At 50.4% G+C, this 16,135-nt stretch overlaps 2 protein-coding genes across 6 annotated transcripts in view; one reads left to right on the top strand and one right to left on the bottom strand.

Annotated features, from left to right (window-relative positions):
* The window catches only part of decr1 (2,4-dienoyl CoA reductase 1, mitochondrial), a 317,727-nt gene that overhangs the window by 13,298 nt on the left and 288,294 nt on the right, over positions 1–16,135 (bottom strand). The window lies entirely within an intron of this gene.
* Positions 2,364–16,135, top strand: part of prune (prune exopolyphosphatase) — a 19,743-nt gene continuing 5,971 nt past the window's right edge. For 3 of the 4 annotated variants that reach the window (XM_078287273.1, XM_078287271.1, XM_078287274.1), the window contains exons 1-6: positions 2,364–2,491; positions 3,639–3,746; positions 4,216–4,418; positions 5,593–5,777; positions 6,062–6,220; positions 7,310–7,401. In XM_078287273.1, the coding sequence (XP_078143399.1) occupies positions 2,453–2,491; positions 3,639–3,746; positions 4,216–4,418; positions 5,593–5,777; positions 6,062–6,220; positions 7,310–7,401 (786 nt within the window). In that variant the 5' untranslated portion in view covers positions 2,364–2,452. The remainder of the gene's footprint in view (positions 2,492–3,638; positions 3,747–4,215; positions 4,419–5,592; positions 5,778–6,061; positions 6,221–7,309; positions 7,402–16,135) is intronic. The other variant, XM_078287272.1, reaches the window with a different exon arrangement.

Genomic DNA, 16,135 nt, shown 5'->3' with positions numbered 1-16,135 from the left:
GTTACTGCTACTACTACTACTGCTGCTAACTAATAATAATAATAATAATAACAATAACAGTATTATTACTACTGCTACTACTAGTCTTTTCTGTTGCCCCCTCCACAGGGAGGTCAGAGGTCAGAGGTCAGTGTCTCTCTCTGTCTTGTCTGTAGATGCGTCTGGTTGGTGGTTCGGCCGTCTGCGAGGCAGAGAGGGGATGTTCCCCGGGAACTACGTGGAGAAGATCTAGACTGCTGCAGGGGTCAGGGGTCACTGCAGGGGTCAGGGGTCACTGCAGGGGTCAGGGGTCACTGCAGGGTCAGGGGTCACTGCAGGGGTCAGGGGTCACTGCAGGGTCAGGGGTCACTGCAGGGGTCAGGGGTCACTGCAGGGTCAGGGGTCACTGCAGGGTCAGGGGTCACTGCAGGGGTCAGGGGTCACCAGAGGTTTTGAAACATCAGTCTCAGAGTCTCATCAGAGCAGTAAGGAGGTCAGACGCTGCGTTCAGAGACGTCAGAAAGTCAGGAATTCCAATTTCTTACCAGGAAAAGAGCGATGGATCATCAAAATAAAGTCAAAACCTCGGTCATGTGTCTGATCTGCAGCTGCGAAACGGTTCAACAAACATTTGAATGTCGGCCTAAAGATGGGGCTAACTAGCCAGCTAACGTTGCTACATATCATTACATAACATTATGGAACAGGATTTCATGTTGGACTCATCTTGTTTCTTCTGGTTTTCCTGAGCTGAGCTGAACAGGATTGTTATTAAAAAGCTGAACCGTCCCTTTAATGTCACACAGCTGATTTCCTCTCTGCTCTGATCCTCCACTGGCTCCACCCCTCTGATGCAGAATCACATGATTGTATATAAACAGGAAAAAAAAGAAATAAAATATACAAATGTCAAAAAATATAATTTCTGCAATATGATTGTAGAAAATGAACAAGTATCTTTTTGTCTAATGTTTCTCAGAACAATATGATGTTTTCTAATGATGAGAAAATACTAAACAGACTTTATAGAAAATGTCTATTTTATAAGATTTCTATTGTTGGTGTTTTATAGACGATCTGAAATGAACATGAATGTTGTTTTAGCTGAAGATCCAACAGACTGGAACAGCCAATAAACTCACATTTCATTCAAAACCTGTGTGTGTGTGTGTGTGTGTGTGTGTGTGTGTGTGTGTGTGTGTGTGTGTGTGTGTCACAGTTTATGTTGTGTGTGTACAGTGTGTTTGCTCTGCCTCTCTGTAGGGAACAAAATACTTGGCAATATTTCTAGAATCAACATTTCAAAGAATATGGGTTAGGGTTGAAGATTTAAAGAAATAAAAATGAAATAAACTTTTGACAGGAGTTTAAATTGATCTTCAGCAGATTTCTCTCTGAACTGAAGAGGAGGAAATCAGTGTGAAGCAAAATCCTCCAGAGAAAAGATCCGAGATCAGAAATGATCCGGTGTGAACCGGTTCAGCTGCTCTGCCGCTGCCGCCCGGTGGGCAGCAGAGACCAGACCGGTGGTGGAACAGTAGAACAGAATAGAACAGAATAGAAGATTGTAAAGTGAGATTAAGGATAAAAACAGTTTGGCCTGCAGAAGAACAACATCTGAGTCCTGCACAGAACATTTGTGATCTTTTTTATTTATTTATTTATTACATTTTTAGTTTAATGCACACTGAATTCCTGGCGGAGTCTCTCTCTCTCTCTCTCTCTATCTCTCTCTCTCTCTCTCTCTCTCTATCTCTCTCTCTCTCTCTCTCTCTCTCTCTCTCTCTCTCTCAATTTTCAATTCAATTCAAGGTGCTTTATTGGCATGTCAGTTCACAAACAAACAATATTGCCAAAGCATGTAACAAGAGATTAATCATCAATTAAATTATTAAGTAACAAAAATAAATAAATAAATAAATAATAATAAAAAATTTTTTTAAATAACAGATAATAATAATAATAATAATAATAATAATAATAATCTCTCTATCTCTCTCTCTCACACACACACACACGAGTTCAAGAAAGAAATCAAGACACTACATTACCCAGAGTTCCATTCGTCCAGTGGTCATGCTGCCTTCATTGCTGGTGGAAATATCTTATTTACCACAGTCAGAGCTTGTGTTCTTTATCGATCTGTTCAGATTTCTGTATGTTAATATTTTATAAAAGTTACCGGATGGTTAGTGATGTGTTTGGAACATGGAAATACTGCCGTTATTTCCAACCGAAAGCACCTGAACGCAACAGCTGGTCGTTTTACGAGCTCGCGGCAGACATTAAGCGCAGCGTGACCCATAACACTACATTACCCATAATCCCCTCAGTGTGCGGAAACGCATGACCGGCTGACAGCTGCACGGTGCCGCTGTTAGCTCCCGTTAACCGGTCGGTTCACAGGTTAGCTAGCAGGTTAGCTAGCAGGTTAGCTAGCTGTTAGCCTGGTTGTGTTGCTAACAGCAGAGACATGGAGGACTTCCTGTCCCGCTGCCGCCAAGCCGTGCAGGTAAACACCTGCTGGGTGTGTGTGTGTGTGTGTGTGTGTGTGTGTGTGTGTGTGTGTGTGTGTGTGAGAGAGAGGGAGAGAGAGAGAGAGAGACAGAGAGAGGGAGAGAGAGAGAGAGAGAGAGAGAGAGAGACTTTGTTTCCAGCCGTTTCTGTCCCTCTGGTCGAGCCGCTCGCGGACAGTTTGTGTTTGGATCAGTTTGACAGAATGTTCCTGTCCTCTAGCTCACTGGTTCTCAAAGTGGGGTCCGGGGACCCCCAGGGGTCCTTGAGGGGGTTCCAGGGGGTCCCCAGCAAAAAGGGGAATAATTTATTTTCACTATAATTCCATCCATAAGTAACACAATGACAGAATGAATGACTATTTTGGTCATGGGTTTCATACACTTTCTGTAATAAAACATCTAAAAGCAAAAATCTTATCAGATGGGGGTCCGTGGTCTAATTTGTGTCAGTTTAGGGGTCCTTGATGTGAAAAAGTTTGAGAACCACTGCTCTAGCTGACCTGGAGTCAGTCTCTCTGCCCCGGGTCTGTTAGAAGGTTCAGGTCAGTTTGACAGGATGTTCCTGTCCTCTAGCTGACCTGGAGTCAGTCTCTCTGCCCCGGGTCTGTTAGGAGGTTCAGGTCTTTAAAGCAGTGATTCACGTCATGTTCATGTTTGACTGAACAGCGTCGAGCTGGACAGAATTATACAGTAACACTTCCTTTTCAAAATAAAAGTTTTCAGGTCAATTTTGTTTTTTAAAAATCTTTCTGGACAATGAAAACCTTCCGGTCAGACATTTCAAAATAAAAGCCGTTGATGTTTCCTAATTGCCATAATATATTTGAACAGGAATCTGTAATGAATGGAAGTTTTTTCATTCTTCCTCTTCTTATTATTATTGCAGTCATCCTCCTGGTTTCAGTGGAGAGTTTTAGTGTCCCATGATGCTCTAAATGTTTCAGAGGTTTTTCCACCTGACAAGAATGAAATTCAGGAGGAAACACTGAATACTGGGAATTTATTTTGCATGAAAATTAAATTGACAGATATTGAACATCGGCACAAACTATCGTTTCTCAGCAGCTTCAGTATCAGTGAGTGTTAGTTGAGGTTCTGAGTTGAAGCCGGTCTGAACGGTCCGTCCCGCTCTTCCCTCCCCAGGCGGACGCAGCTGAAGCCGGTCCGGGGTTCCATGTTGTTCTGGGGAACGAGGCGTGCGACGTCGACTCCATGGTGTCCGCTCTGGCCTATGCTTACTTCCTGTTCAAGGTCAGCCACCGTCCAATCAGCTCACACCTCTCATCCAATCAGCTCTCACCTCTCATCCAATCAGCTCTCACCTCATCCAGTCAGTTGATGAGCTGAAATGTTTTCCTGTTCTTCCTGTATTGGTTTCCTCAGACACACGGTACAACACACCAACAGCTGAACAATCAGATTAAGGTGACATTTGGACTAAAGTGTTTACATGGATCACAGTCATGTGATTTCCCCGCTAACCAGGTTACAAGGAGTTAACTGATCCGAGCCGAGCCGAGCCGAGCCGATCCGATCTGATCTGATCTCTCATCCCATCTAAATCTAAATGTGCTGTTGCTCCTGTTAGTCCAGTTTCTTTCCACCCAATCACTGCAGTCCTACTGAGCACGCTCAGTGCCGTCAGCTCACACAGCTCTGCGCTCTCTCTCTCTCTCTCTCTCTCTCTCTCTCTCTCTCTCTCTCTCTCTCTCTCTCTCAGACTGTACAGAGTGAGATGCTCGCTCTCCCAGTGTTGAACATCTGTCAGTCAGAGTTCGTGTTGCGTTCGGACAGCGTCTTCCTGCTGCGACAGACCGGTTTATCAGCTGATCTGCTGCTGTTCAGAGACCAGCTGGACCTGCTGCACCTGCAGCGAGCCGGCCGCCTGCGGCTGACACTGGTCGACCACAACGTCCTGCCCAGGTAGCCACACCCACCAGCCAGGTAGCCACAACGTCCTGTCCAGGTAGCCACACCCACCAGCCAGGTAGCCACAACGTCCTGTCCAGGTAGCCACACCCACCAGCCAGGTAGCCACAACGTCCTGCCCAGGTAGCCACACCCACCAGCCAGGTAGCCACACCCACCAGCCAGGTAGCCACAATGTTCTGCCCAGGTAGCCACACCCACCAGCCAGGTAGCCACAACGTCCTGTCCAGGTAGCCACAACGTCCTGTCCAGGTAGCCACACCCACCAGCCAGGTAGCCACAATGTCCTGTCCAGGTAGCCACACCCACCAGCCAGGTAGCCACAACGTCCTGTCCAGGTAGCCACAACGTCCTGTCCAGGTAGCCACACCCACCAGCCAGGTAGCCACAACGTCCTGCCCAGGTAGCCACACCCACCAGCCAGGTAGTCACAACGTCCTGTCCAGGTAGCCACACCCACCAGCCAGGTAGCCACAACGTCCTGTCCAGGTAGCCACAACATCCTGTCCAGGTAGCCACACCCACCAGCCAGGTAGCCACAACGTCCTGCCCAGGTAGCCACACCCACCAGCCAGGTAGCCACAATGTTCTGCCCAGGTAGCCACACCCACCAGCCAGGTAGCCACAACGTCCTGTCCAGGTAGCCACAACGTCCTGTCCAGGTAGCCACACCCACCAGCCAGGTAGCCACAACATCCTGTCCAGGTAGCCACACCCACCAGCCAGGTAGCCACAACGTCCTGTCCAGGTAGCCACACCCACCAGCCAGGTAGCCACAGTGTCGTGCCCAGGTAGCCACACCCACCAGCCAGGTAGCCGCAACGTCCTGCCCAGGTAGCCACGCCCACCAGCCAGGAAGCCACAATGTCCTGCCCAGGTAGCCACACCCACCAGCCAGGTAGCCAGAACATGCTTCCCAAGTAGCCATGGCTACCAGCCAGGTAGCCGCAACGTCCTGCCCAGGTAGCCACGCCCACCAGCCAGGAAGCCACAATGTCCTGCCCAGGTAGCCACACCCACCAGCCAGGTAGCCAGAACATGCTTCCCAAGTAGCCATGGCTACCAGCTAGGTGGCCACAGCGACCTGCCTGGTAGCCACGCACCCTCCAGCTGCTCTGTGATGACATCAGAGGCTGGACTGTCTGACCAGCCTGTTTGTTCCCTGCAGTGCAGACGCTGGCCTGGAGGGGGCGGTGGTGGAGGTGATCGACCATCACCTCCTGGAGAGAGAGCCCTCCTCCTCCTGTCCTGTTACCGTGGAGACGGTGGGATCCTGTGCTACCTTGGTAACGGAGCGCATCGTCCAGAAAGCTCCGGACATCCTGGACCAGCAGCTGGCTCAGCTGCTGTACGGTAAAATATATTTATACTGTACATATATATATATATATATATGTAGGTATGTATGTAACCCTAACCCTAACCCTGTATATGTATATACTGTATATACAGCATTTGTGTTAAATCAAGCTTTTCTGTAAAGCTCTTTGTAATCTCTGCTTTTAAATAAGTGACATTACAGTTTATAGATTCTTATTTTAAAAAGTCACATGGCCTCATGTAATTGAAACCATCTGGAGGCTGCTAACACTGCAGTGTGTGTGTGTGTGTGTGTGTGTGTGTGTGTGTGTGTGCAGCCACCATCCTGCTGGACTGTGTGAACATGGCTCCTGCAGCAGGGAAAGTGACTCCTAAAGACAGTCAGTATGTTGCAGTGCTGGAGGAGCGTTTCCCCGCTCTGCCACAGAGGGGCGCTCTGTTCGCCGCGCTGCAGGCCGCCAAGTTCGACGTGTCAGGTGACTCACCGTCGTTCAAGCAGCTTTAATTCAATTCAAAAAACTTTATTTGTTCCTGAGGGTCAGTTTCCTAGGCAGGCACAGCAAAGACAAAACATCCAGTGACAAACACACAGAAGGGGCCGACATATACATATACATATATACTGTATATATATATATATATATATATATATATATAGATATTTACATATATATGTACAGTACTGTGCAAAAGTCTTAGGCACCCTAGATTTTTTATATCAATTTTGATCTTAGATGTTTATTTATTTGTTTTCTGCATTAGTGTCAGTAGACTGCTCTTTATAGTACATTTTTTGATATTTAAAAACTTTTCATTTCATTATATTTGAAAGCATCTTCGCTTGACAGATTTTTTTTGCTAAGACTTTTGCACAGTACTGTGTGTATATATATATATATATATATATATATATATATGTATATATATATATAGAGAGAGTATATGTATATAACTTTATATTACGATACTTCAAATTAAACCAGCTGAATGGCAAAAGTCGATAAAATGTACTAAATATCACAAAATGCTTATATATATATATAATATTTAGTAGTATTTATCACAGTATTTGTACCCAGGTCTGACCACAGAGCAGATGCTGTAGTTTTGTAGTATTTATTGCAGTATTTAGTAGTATTTATCACAGTATTTGTCCCCAGGTCTGACCACAGAGCAGATGCTGTAGTTTTGTAGTATTTATTGCAGTATTTAGTAGTATTTATCACAGTATTTGTCCCCAGGTCTGAGCACAGAGCAGATGCTGTAGTTTTGTAGTATTTATTGCAGTATTTAGTAGTATTTATCACAGTATTTGTACCCAGGTCTGAGCACAGAGCAGATGCTGTAGTTTTGTAGTATTTATTGCAGTATTTAGTAGTATTTATCACAGTATTTGTACCCAGGTCTGAGCACAGAGCAGATGCTGTAGTTTTGTAGTATTTATTGCAGTATTTAGTAGTATTTATCACAGTATTTGTACCCAGGTCTGAGCACAGAGCAGATGCTGTAGTTTTGTAGTATTTATTGCAGTATTTAGTAGTATTTATCACAGTATTTGTACCCAGGTCTGAGCACAGAGCAGATGCTGCTGAAGGACATGAAGACGGTGTCAGGAGAGCTGAGCCTGGCCGTGTCGGTCCTGTACTGCACACTGGAGGTGAGGACGACTGCAGTACTGCAGTACTACACAGTACTACATGATATTACACAGTACTGCATGATACTACACAGTACTGCACAGTTCCATACAGTACTGCACAATAATGCACAGTACAATACCACAGAACACTAGCATAGCATTAAACTACCACATAATAATACTACTGCTATTATAATACTACATATTACCAGATAATACTACATTATATTGCAACACAATACTGCGACATAATACCTCGAAATACTACTGTACTACCACATAATACTGCCTTATAATATTACCACAACATACTATTTCAGCATTATAACACATAATACATAATACCACATAAAATCACGTAATACTACTACAGGAGGAGAGAGAGAGAGAGACAGGAGAGAAGAGAGAGACAGGAGAGAAGAGAGAGAGACAGGAGGAGAGAGAGAGAGACAGGAGGGAAGAGAGAGAGAGACAGGAGAGAAGAGAGAGAGACAGGAGAGAAGAGAGAGAGACAGGAGGGAAGAGAGAGAGAGACAGGAGAGAAGAGAGAGAGACAGGAGGAGAGAGAGAGAGACAGGAGGGAAGAGAGAGAGAGACAGGAGAGAAGAGAGAGACAGGAGAGAAGAGAGAGACAGGAGGGAAGAGAGAGACAGGAGGGAAGAGAGACAGGAGGAGAGAGAGAGACAGGAGAGAAGAGAGAGAGACAGGAGAGAAGAGAGAGACAGGAGGAGAGAGAGAGAGACAGGAGGGGAGAGAGAGGAGGAGAGAGAGAGACAGGAGGGGAGAGAGAGAGACAGGAGGGAAGAGAGAGACAGGAGGGGAGAGAGAGACAGGAGGAGAGAGAGACAGGAGGGAAGAGAGAGAGACAGGAGGAGAGAGAGAGACAGGAGAGAAGAGAGAGAGACAGGAGGAGAGAGAGAGACAGGAGAGAAGAGAGAGACAGGAGGGGAGAGAGAGAGACAGGAGGAGAGAGAGACAGGAGAGAAGAGAGAGACAGGAGGGAAGAGAGAGACAGGAGGAGAGAGAGAGACAGGAGAGAAGAGAGAGAGACAGGAGGAGAGAGAGAGAGACAGGAGAGAAGAGAGAGACAGGAGGGAAGAGAGAGACAGGAGGGGAGAGAGAGGAGGAGAGAGAGAGACAGGAGGGGAGAGAGAGAGATGAGAGAAGAGAGAGAGACAGGAGGAGAGAGAGAGAGACAGGAGAGAAGAGAGAGACAGGAGGGAAGAGAGAGAGACAGGAGGAGAGAGAGAGAGACAGGAGAGAAGAGAGAGACAGGAGGGAAGAGAGAGACAGGAGGGAAGAGAGAGACAGGAGGAGAGAGAGAGACAGGAGAGAAGAGAGAGAGACAGGAGAGAAGAGAGAGACAGGAGGAGAGAGAGAGACAGGAGGGGAGAGAGAGGAGGAGAGAGAGAGACAGGAGGGGAGAGAGAGGAGGAGAGAGAGAGACAGGAGGAGAGAGAGAGACAGGAGGGGAGAGAGAGACATGAGAGAAGAGAGAGACAGGAGAGAAGAGAGAGACAGGAGGGAAGAGAGAGACAGGAGGGAAGAGAGAGACAGGAGGAGAGAGAGAGACAGGAGAGAAGAGAGAGAGACAGGAGAGAAGAGAGAGACAGGAGGGAAGAGAGAGAGACAGGAGGAGAGAGAGAGAGACAGGAGAGAAGAGAGAGACAGGAGGGAAGAGAGAGACAGGAGGGAAGAGAGAGACAGGAGGAGAGAGAGAGACAGGAGAGAAGAGAGAGAGACAGGAGAGAAGAGAGAGACAGGAGGAGAGAGAGAGACAGGAGGGGAGAGAGAGGAGGAGAGAGAGAGACAGGAGGGGAGAGAGAGAGACAGGAGGAGAGAGAGAGAGACAGGAGAGAAGAGAGAGACAGGAGGGAAGAGAGAGACAGGAGGGAAGAGAGAGACAGGAGGAGAGAGAGAGACAGGAGAGAAGAGAGAGAGACAGGAGAGAAGAGAGAGACAGGAGGAGAGAGAGAGACAGGAGGGGAGAGAGAGACAGGAGAGAAGAGAGAGACAGGAGGAGAGAGAGAGAGAGGAGGAGAGAGAGAGACAGGAGGGGAGAGAGAGGAGGAGAGAGAGAGACAGGAGGGGAGAGAGAGACAGGAGGGAAGAGAGAGACAGGAGGAGAGAGAGAGACAGGAGAGAAGAGAGAGAGACAGGAGAGAAGAGAGAGACAGGAGGAGAGAGAGAGAGAGGAGGAGAGAGAGAGACAGGAGGGGAGAGAGAGGAGGAGAGAGAGAGACAGGAGGAGAGAGAGAGACAGGAGGGGAGAGAGAGACATGAGAGAAGAGAGAGACAGGAGAGAAGAGAGAGACAGGAGGGAAGAGAGAGACAGGAGGGAAGAGAGAGACAGGAGGAGAGAGAGAGACAGGAGAGAAGAGAGAGAGACAGGAGAGAAGAGAGAGACAGGAGGGAAGAGAGAGACAGGAGGGAAGAGAGAGACAGGAGGAGAGAGAGAGACAGGAGGGGAGAGAGAGACAGGAGGAGAGAGAGAGACAGGAGGGGAGAGAGAGGAGGAGAGAGAGAGACAGGAGGAGAGAGAGAGACAGGAGGGGAGAGAGAGACATGAGAGAAGAGAGAGACATAAGAGAAGAGAGAGACAGGAGGGGAGAGAGAGAGACAGGAGGGAAGAGAGAGACAGGAGGAGAGAGAGAGACAGGAGAGAAGAGAGAGAGACAGGAGAGAAGAGAGAGACAAGAGGGGAGAGAGAGGCAGGAGGGGAGAGAGAGAGACAGGAGGGGAGAGAGAGACAGGAGGGGAGAGAGAGACAGGAGGAGAGAGAGAGACAGGAGAGAAGAGAGAGACAGGAGGGAAGAGAGAGACAGGAGGAGAGAGAGAGACAGGAGAGAAGAGAGAGAGACAGGAGAGAAGAGAGAGACAGGAGGAGAGAGAGAGGCAGGAGGGGAGAGAGAGGAGGAGAGAGAGAGACAGGAGGGGAGAGAGAGGAGGAGAGAGAGAGACAGGAGGGGAGAGAGAGACAGGAGGAGAGAGAGAGACAGGAGGGGAGAGAGAGGAGGAGAGAGAGAGACAGGAGGGGAGAGAGAGAGACAGGAGAGAAGAGAGAGACAGGAGGGGAGAGAGAGGAGGAGAGAGAGAGAGACAAGAGGGGAGAGAGAGATATGAGAGAAGAGAGAGACAAGAGGGGAGAGAGAGGCAGGAGGGGAGAGAGAGAGACAGGAGGGAAGAGAGAGACAGGAGGGGAGAGAGAGACAGGAGGAGAGAGAGAGACAGGAGGGAAGAGAGAGAGACAGGAGGAGAGAGAGAGACAGGAGAGAAGAGAGAGAGACAGGAGGGAAGAGAGAGAGACAGGAGGAGAGAGAGAGACAGGAGAGAAGAGAGAGAGACAGGAGGGGAGAGAGAGGAGGAGAGAGAGAGAGAGGAGGGGAGAGAGAGATGAGAGAAGAGAGAGACAAGAGGGGAGAGAGAGAGAGAGAGAGACAGGAGGAGAGAGAGAGACAGGAGAGAAGAGAGAGACAAGAGGGGAGAGAGAGGCAGGAGGGGAGAGAGAGAGACAGGAAGGGAGAGAGAGACAGGAGGGGAGAGAGAGACAGGAGAGAAGAGAGAGACATGAGAGAAGAGAGAGACAAGAGGGGAGAGAGAGGCAGGAGGGGAGAGAGAGAGACAGGAGGGAAGAGAGAGACAGGAGGGGAGAGAGAGACAGGAGGAGAGAGAGAGACAGGAGGGAAGAGAGAGAGACAGGAGGAGAGAGAGAGACAGGAGAGAAGAGAGAGAGACAGGAGGAGAGAGAGAGACAGGAGAGAAGAGAGAGAGACAGGAGGAGAGAGAGAGAGACAGGAGAGAAGAGAGAGACAGGAGGGAAGAGAGAGACAGGAGGAGAGAGAGAGACAGGAGAGAAGAGAGAGAGACAGGAGAGAAGAGAGAGACAGGAGGAGAGAGAGAGACAGGAGGGGAGAGAGAGGAGGAGAGAGAGAGACAGGAGGGGAGAGAGAGGAGGAGAGAGAGAGACAGGAGGGGAGAGAGAGACAGGAGGAGAGAGAGAGACAGGAGGGGAGAGAGAGGAGGAGAGAGAGAGACAGGAGGGAAGAGAGAGAGACAGGAGGAGAGAGAGAGACAGGAGAGAAGAGAGAGACAGGAGGGGAGAGAGAGGAGGAGAGAGAGAGAGACAAGAGGGGAGAGAGAGACAAGAGGGGAGAGAGAGGCAGGAGGGGAGAGAGAGAGACAGGAGGGAAGAGAGAGACAGGAGGGGAGAGAGAGACAGGAGGAGAGAGAGAGACAGGAGGGGAGAGAGAGAGACAGGAGGGGAGAGAGAGGAGGAGAGAGAGAGAGAGGAGGGGAGAGAGAGATGAGAGAAGAGAGAGACAAGAGGGGAGAGAGAGAGAGAGAGACAGGAGGAGAGAGAGAGACAGGAGAGAAGAGAGAGAGACAGGAGGGGAGAGAGAGGAGGAGAGAGAGAGAGAGGAGGGGAGAGAGAGATGAGAGAAGAGAGAGACAAGAGGGGAGAGAGAGAGAGAGAGACAGGAGGAGAGAGAGAGACAGGAGAGAAGAGAGAGAGACAGGAGGGGAGAGAGAGAGATAGGAGAGAAGAGAGAGACAGGAGGGAAGAGAGAGACAGGAGGGAAGAGAGAGACAGGAGGAGAGAGAGAGACAGGAGAGAAGAGAGAGAGACAGGAGAGAAGAGAGAGACAGGAGGGAAGAGAGAGACAGGAGGGAAGAGAGAGACAGGAGGAGAGAGAGAGACAGGAGGGGAGAGAGAGACAGGAGGAGAGAGAGAGACAGGAGGGGAGAGAGAGGAGGAGAGAGAGAGACATGAGAGAAGAGAGAGACATGAGAGAAGAGAGAGACAAGAGGGGAGAGAGAGAGACAGGAGGGAAGAGAGAGACAGGAGGAGAGAGAGAGACAGGAGAGAAGAGAGAGAGACAGGAGAGAAGAGAGAGACAAGAGGGGAGAGAGAGGCAGGAGGGGAGAGAGAGAGACAGGAGGGGAGAGAGAGACAGGAGGGGAGAGAGAGACAGGAGAGAAGAGAGAGACATGAGAGAAGAGAGAGACAAGAGGGGAGAGAGAGAGACAGGAGGGAAGAGAGAGACAGGAGAGAAGAGAGAGACATGAGAGAAGAGAGAGACAAGAGGGGAGAGAGAGGCAGGAGGGGAGAGAGAGAGACAGGAGGGAAGAGAGAGACAGGAGGGGAGAGAGAGACAGGAGGAGAGAGAGAGACAGGAGGGAAGAGAGAGAGACAGGAGGAGAGAGAGAGACAGGAGAGAAGAGAGAGAGACAGGAGGGAAGAGAGAGAGACAGGAGGAGAGAGAGAGACAGGAGAGAAGAGAGAGAGACAGGAGGGGAGAGAGAGGAGGAGAGAGAGAGAGAGGAGGGGAGAGAGAGATGAGAGAAGAGAGAGACAAGAGGGGAGAGAGAGAGAGAGAGACAGGAGGAGAGAGAGAGACAGGAGAGAAGAGAGAGACAAGAGGGGAGAGAGAGGCAGGAGGGGAGAGAGAGAGACAGGAGGGGAGAGAGAGACAGGAGGGGAGAGAGAGACAGGAGAGAAGAGAGAGACATGAGAGAAGAGAGAGACAAGAGGGGAGAGAGAGGCAGGAGGGGAGAGAGAGACAGGAGGGAAGAGAGAGACAGGAGGAGAGAGAGAGACAGGAGAGAAGAGAGAGAGACAGGAGGAGAGAGAGAGACAGGAGAGAAGAGAGAGAGACAGGAGGAGAGAGAGAGAGACAGGAGAGAAGAGAGAGACAGGAGGGAAGAGAGAGACAGGAGGAGAGAGAGAGACAGGAGAGAAGAGAGAGAGACAGGAGAGAAGAGAGAGACAGGAGGAGAGAGAGAGACAGGAGGGGAGAGAGAGGAGGAGAGAGAGAGACAGGAGGGGAGAGAGAGGAGGAGAGAGAGAGACAGGAGGGGAGAGAGAGACAGGAGGAGAGAGAGAGACAGGAGGGGAGAGAGAGGAGGAGAGAGAGAGACAGGAGGGAAGAGAGAGAGACAGGAGGAGAGAGAGAGACAGGAGAGAAGAGAGAGACAGGAGGGGAGAGAGAGGAGGAGAGAGAGAGAGACAAGAGGGGAGAGAGAGACAAGAGGGGAGAGAGAGGCAGGAGGGGAGAGAGAGAGACAGGAGGGAAGAGAGAGACAGGAGGGGAGAGAGAGACAGGAGGAGAGAGAGACAGGAGCGAAGAGAGAGAGACAGGAGGAGAGAGAGAGACAGGAGAGAAGAGAGAGAGACAGGAGGGGAGAGAGAGGAGGAGAGAGAGAGAGAGGAGGGGAGAGAGAGATGAGAGAAGAGAGAGACAAGAGGGGAGAGAGAGAGAGAGAGACAGGAGGAGAGAGAGAGACAGGAGAGAAGAGAGAGAGACAGGAGGGGAGAGAGAGAGATAGGAGAGAAGAGAGAGACAGGAGGGAAGAGAGAGACAGGAGGGAAGAGAGAGACAGGAGGAGAGAGAGAGACAGGAGAGAAGAGAGAGAGACAGGAGAGAAGAGAGAGACAGGAGGGAAGAGAGAGACAGGAGGGAAGAGAGAGACAGGAGGAGAGAGAGAGACAGGAGGGGAGAGAGAGACAGGAGGAGAGAGAGAGACAGGAGGGGAGAGAGAGGAGGAGAGAGAGAGACAGGAGGAGAGAGAGAGACAGGAGGGGAGAGAGAGACAGGAGAGAAGAGAGAGACATGAGAGAAGAGAGAGACAAGAGGGGAGAGAGAGAGACAGGAGGGAAGAGAGAGACAGGAGAGAAGAGAGAGACATGAGAGAAGAGAGAGACAAGAGGGGAGAGAGAGGCAGGAGGGGAGAGAGAGAGACAGGAGGGAAGAGAGAGACAGGAGGGGAGAGAGAGACATGAGAGAAGAGAGAGACATGAGAGAAGAGAGAGACAAGAGGGGAGAGAGAGAGACAGGAGGGAAGAGAGAGACAGGAGGAGAGAGAGAGACAGGAGAGAAGAGAGAGAGACAGGAGAGAAGAGAGAGACAAGAGGGGAGAGAGAGGCAGGAGGGGAGAGAGAGAGACAGGAGGGGAGAGAGAGACAGGAGGGGAGAGAGAGACAGGAGAGAAGAGAGAGACATGAGAGAAGAGAGAGACAAGAGGGGAGAGAGAGAGACAGGAGGGAAGAGAGAGACAGGAGAGAAGAGAGAGACATGAGAGAAGAGAGAGACAAGAGGGGAGAGAGAGGCAGGAGGGGAGAGAGAGAGACAGGAGGGAAGAGAGAGACAGGAGGGGAGAGAGAGACAGGAGGAGAGAGAGAGACAGGAGGGAAGAGAGAGAGACAGGAGGAGAGAGAGAGACAGGAGAGAAGAGAGAGAGACAGGAGGAGAGAGAGAGACAGGAGAGAAGAGAGAGAGACAGGAGGAGAGAGAGAGAGACAGGAGAGAAGAGAGAGACAGGAGGGAAGAGAGAGACAGGAGGAGAGAGAGAGACAGGAGAGAAGAGAGAGAGACAGGAGAGAAGAGAGAGACAGGAGGAGAGAGAGAGACAGGAGGGGAGAGAGAGGAGGAGAGAGAGAGACAGGAGGGGAGAGAGAGGAGGAGAGAGAGAGACAGGAGGGGAGAGAGAGACAGGAGGAGAGAGAGAGACAGGAGGGGAGAGAGAGGAGGAGAGAGAGAGACAGGAGGGAAGAGAGAGAGACAGGAGGAGAGAGAGAGACAGGAGAGAAGAGAGAGACAGGAGGGGAGAGAGAGGAGGAGAGAGAGAGAGACAAGAGGGGAGAGAGAGATATGAGAGAAGAGCGAGACAAGAGGGGAGAGAGAGGCAGGAGGGGAGAGAGAGAGACAGGAGGGAAGAGAGAGACAGGAGGGGAGAGAGAGACAGGAGGAGAGAGAGAGACAGGAGGGAAGAGAGAGAGACAGGAGGAGAGAGAGAGACAGGAGAGAAGAGAGAGAGACAGGAGGGGAGAGAGAGGAGGAGAGAGAGAGAGAGGAGGGGAGAGAGAGATGAGAGAAGAGAGAGACAAGAGGGGAGAGAGAGAGAGAGAGACAGGAGGAGAGAGAGAGACAGGAGAGAAGAGAGAGAGACAGGAGGGGAGAGAGAGAGATAGGAGAGAAGAGAGAGACAGGAGGGAAGAGAGAGACAGGAGGGAAGAGAGAGACAGGAGGAGAGAGAGAGACAGGAGAGAAGAGAGAGACAGGAGGGGAGAGAGAGGAGGAGAGAGAGAGAGACAAGAGGGGAGAGAGAGATATGAGAGAAGAGAGAGACAAGAGGGGAGAGAGAGGCAGGAGGGGAGAGAGAGAGACAGGAGGGAAGAGAGAGACAGGAGGGGAGAGAGAGACAGGAGGAGAGAGAGAGACAGGAGGGAAGAGAGAGAGACAGGAGGAGAGAGAGAGACAGGAGAGAAGAGAGAGAGACAGGAGGGGAGAGAGAGGAGGAGAGAGAGAGAGAGGAGGGGAGAGAGAGATGAGAGAAGAGAGAGACAAGAGGGGAGAGAGAGAGAGAGACAGGAGGAGAGAGAGAGACAGGAGAGAAGAGAGAGAGACAGGAGGGGAGAGAGAGAGATAGGAGAGAAGAGAGAGACAGGAGGGAAGAGAGAGACAGGAGGGAAGAGAGAGACAGGAGGAGAGAGAGAGACAGGAGAGAAGAGAGAGAGACAGGAGAGAAGAGAGAGACAGGAGGGAAGAGAGAGACAGGAGGGAAGAGAGAGACAGGAGGAGAGAGAGAGACAGGAGGGGAGAGAGAGACAGGAGGAGAGAGAGAGACAGGAGGGGAGAGAGAGGAGGAGAGAGAGAGACAGGAGGAGAGAGAGAGACAGGAGGGGAGAGAGAGACATGAGAGAAGAGAGAGAGACAGGAGGGGAGAGAGAGGAGGAGAGAGAGAGAGACAGGAG

The sequence above is a fragment of the Centroberyx gerrardi genome, chromosome 12 (genome assembly GCF_048128805.1).
Source record: "Centroberyx gerrardi isolate f3 chromosome 12, fCenGer3.hap1.cur.20231027, whole genome shotgun sequence".
Taxonomy (NCBI): Eukaryota; Metazoa; Chordata; class Actinopteri; order Beryciformes; family Berycidae; genus Centroberyx; species Centroberyx gerrardi.
This window is presented reverse-complemented; position numbering and strand designations above follow the sequence as displayed.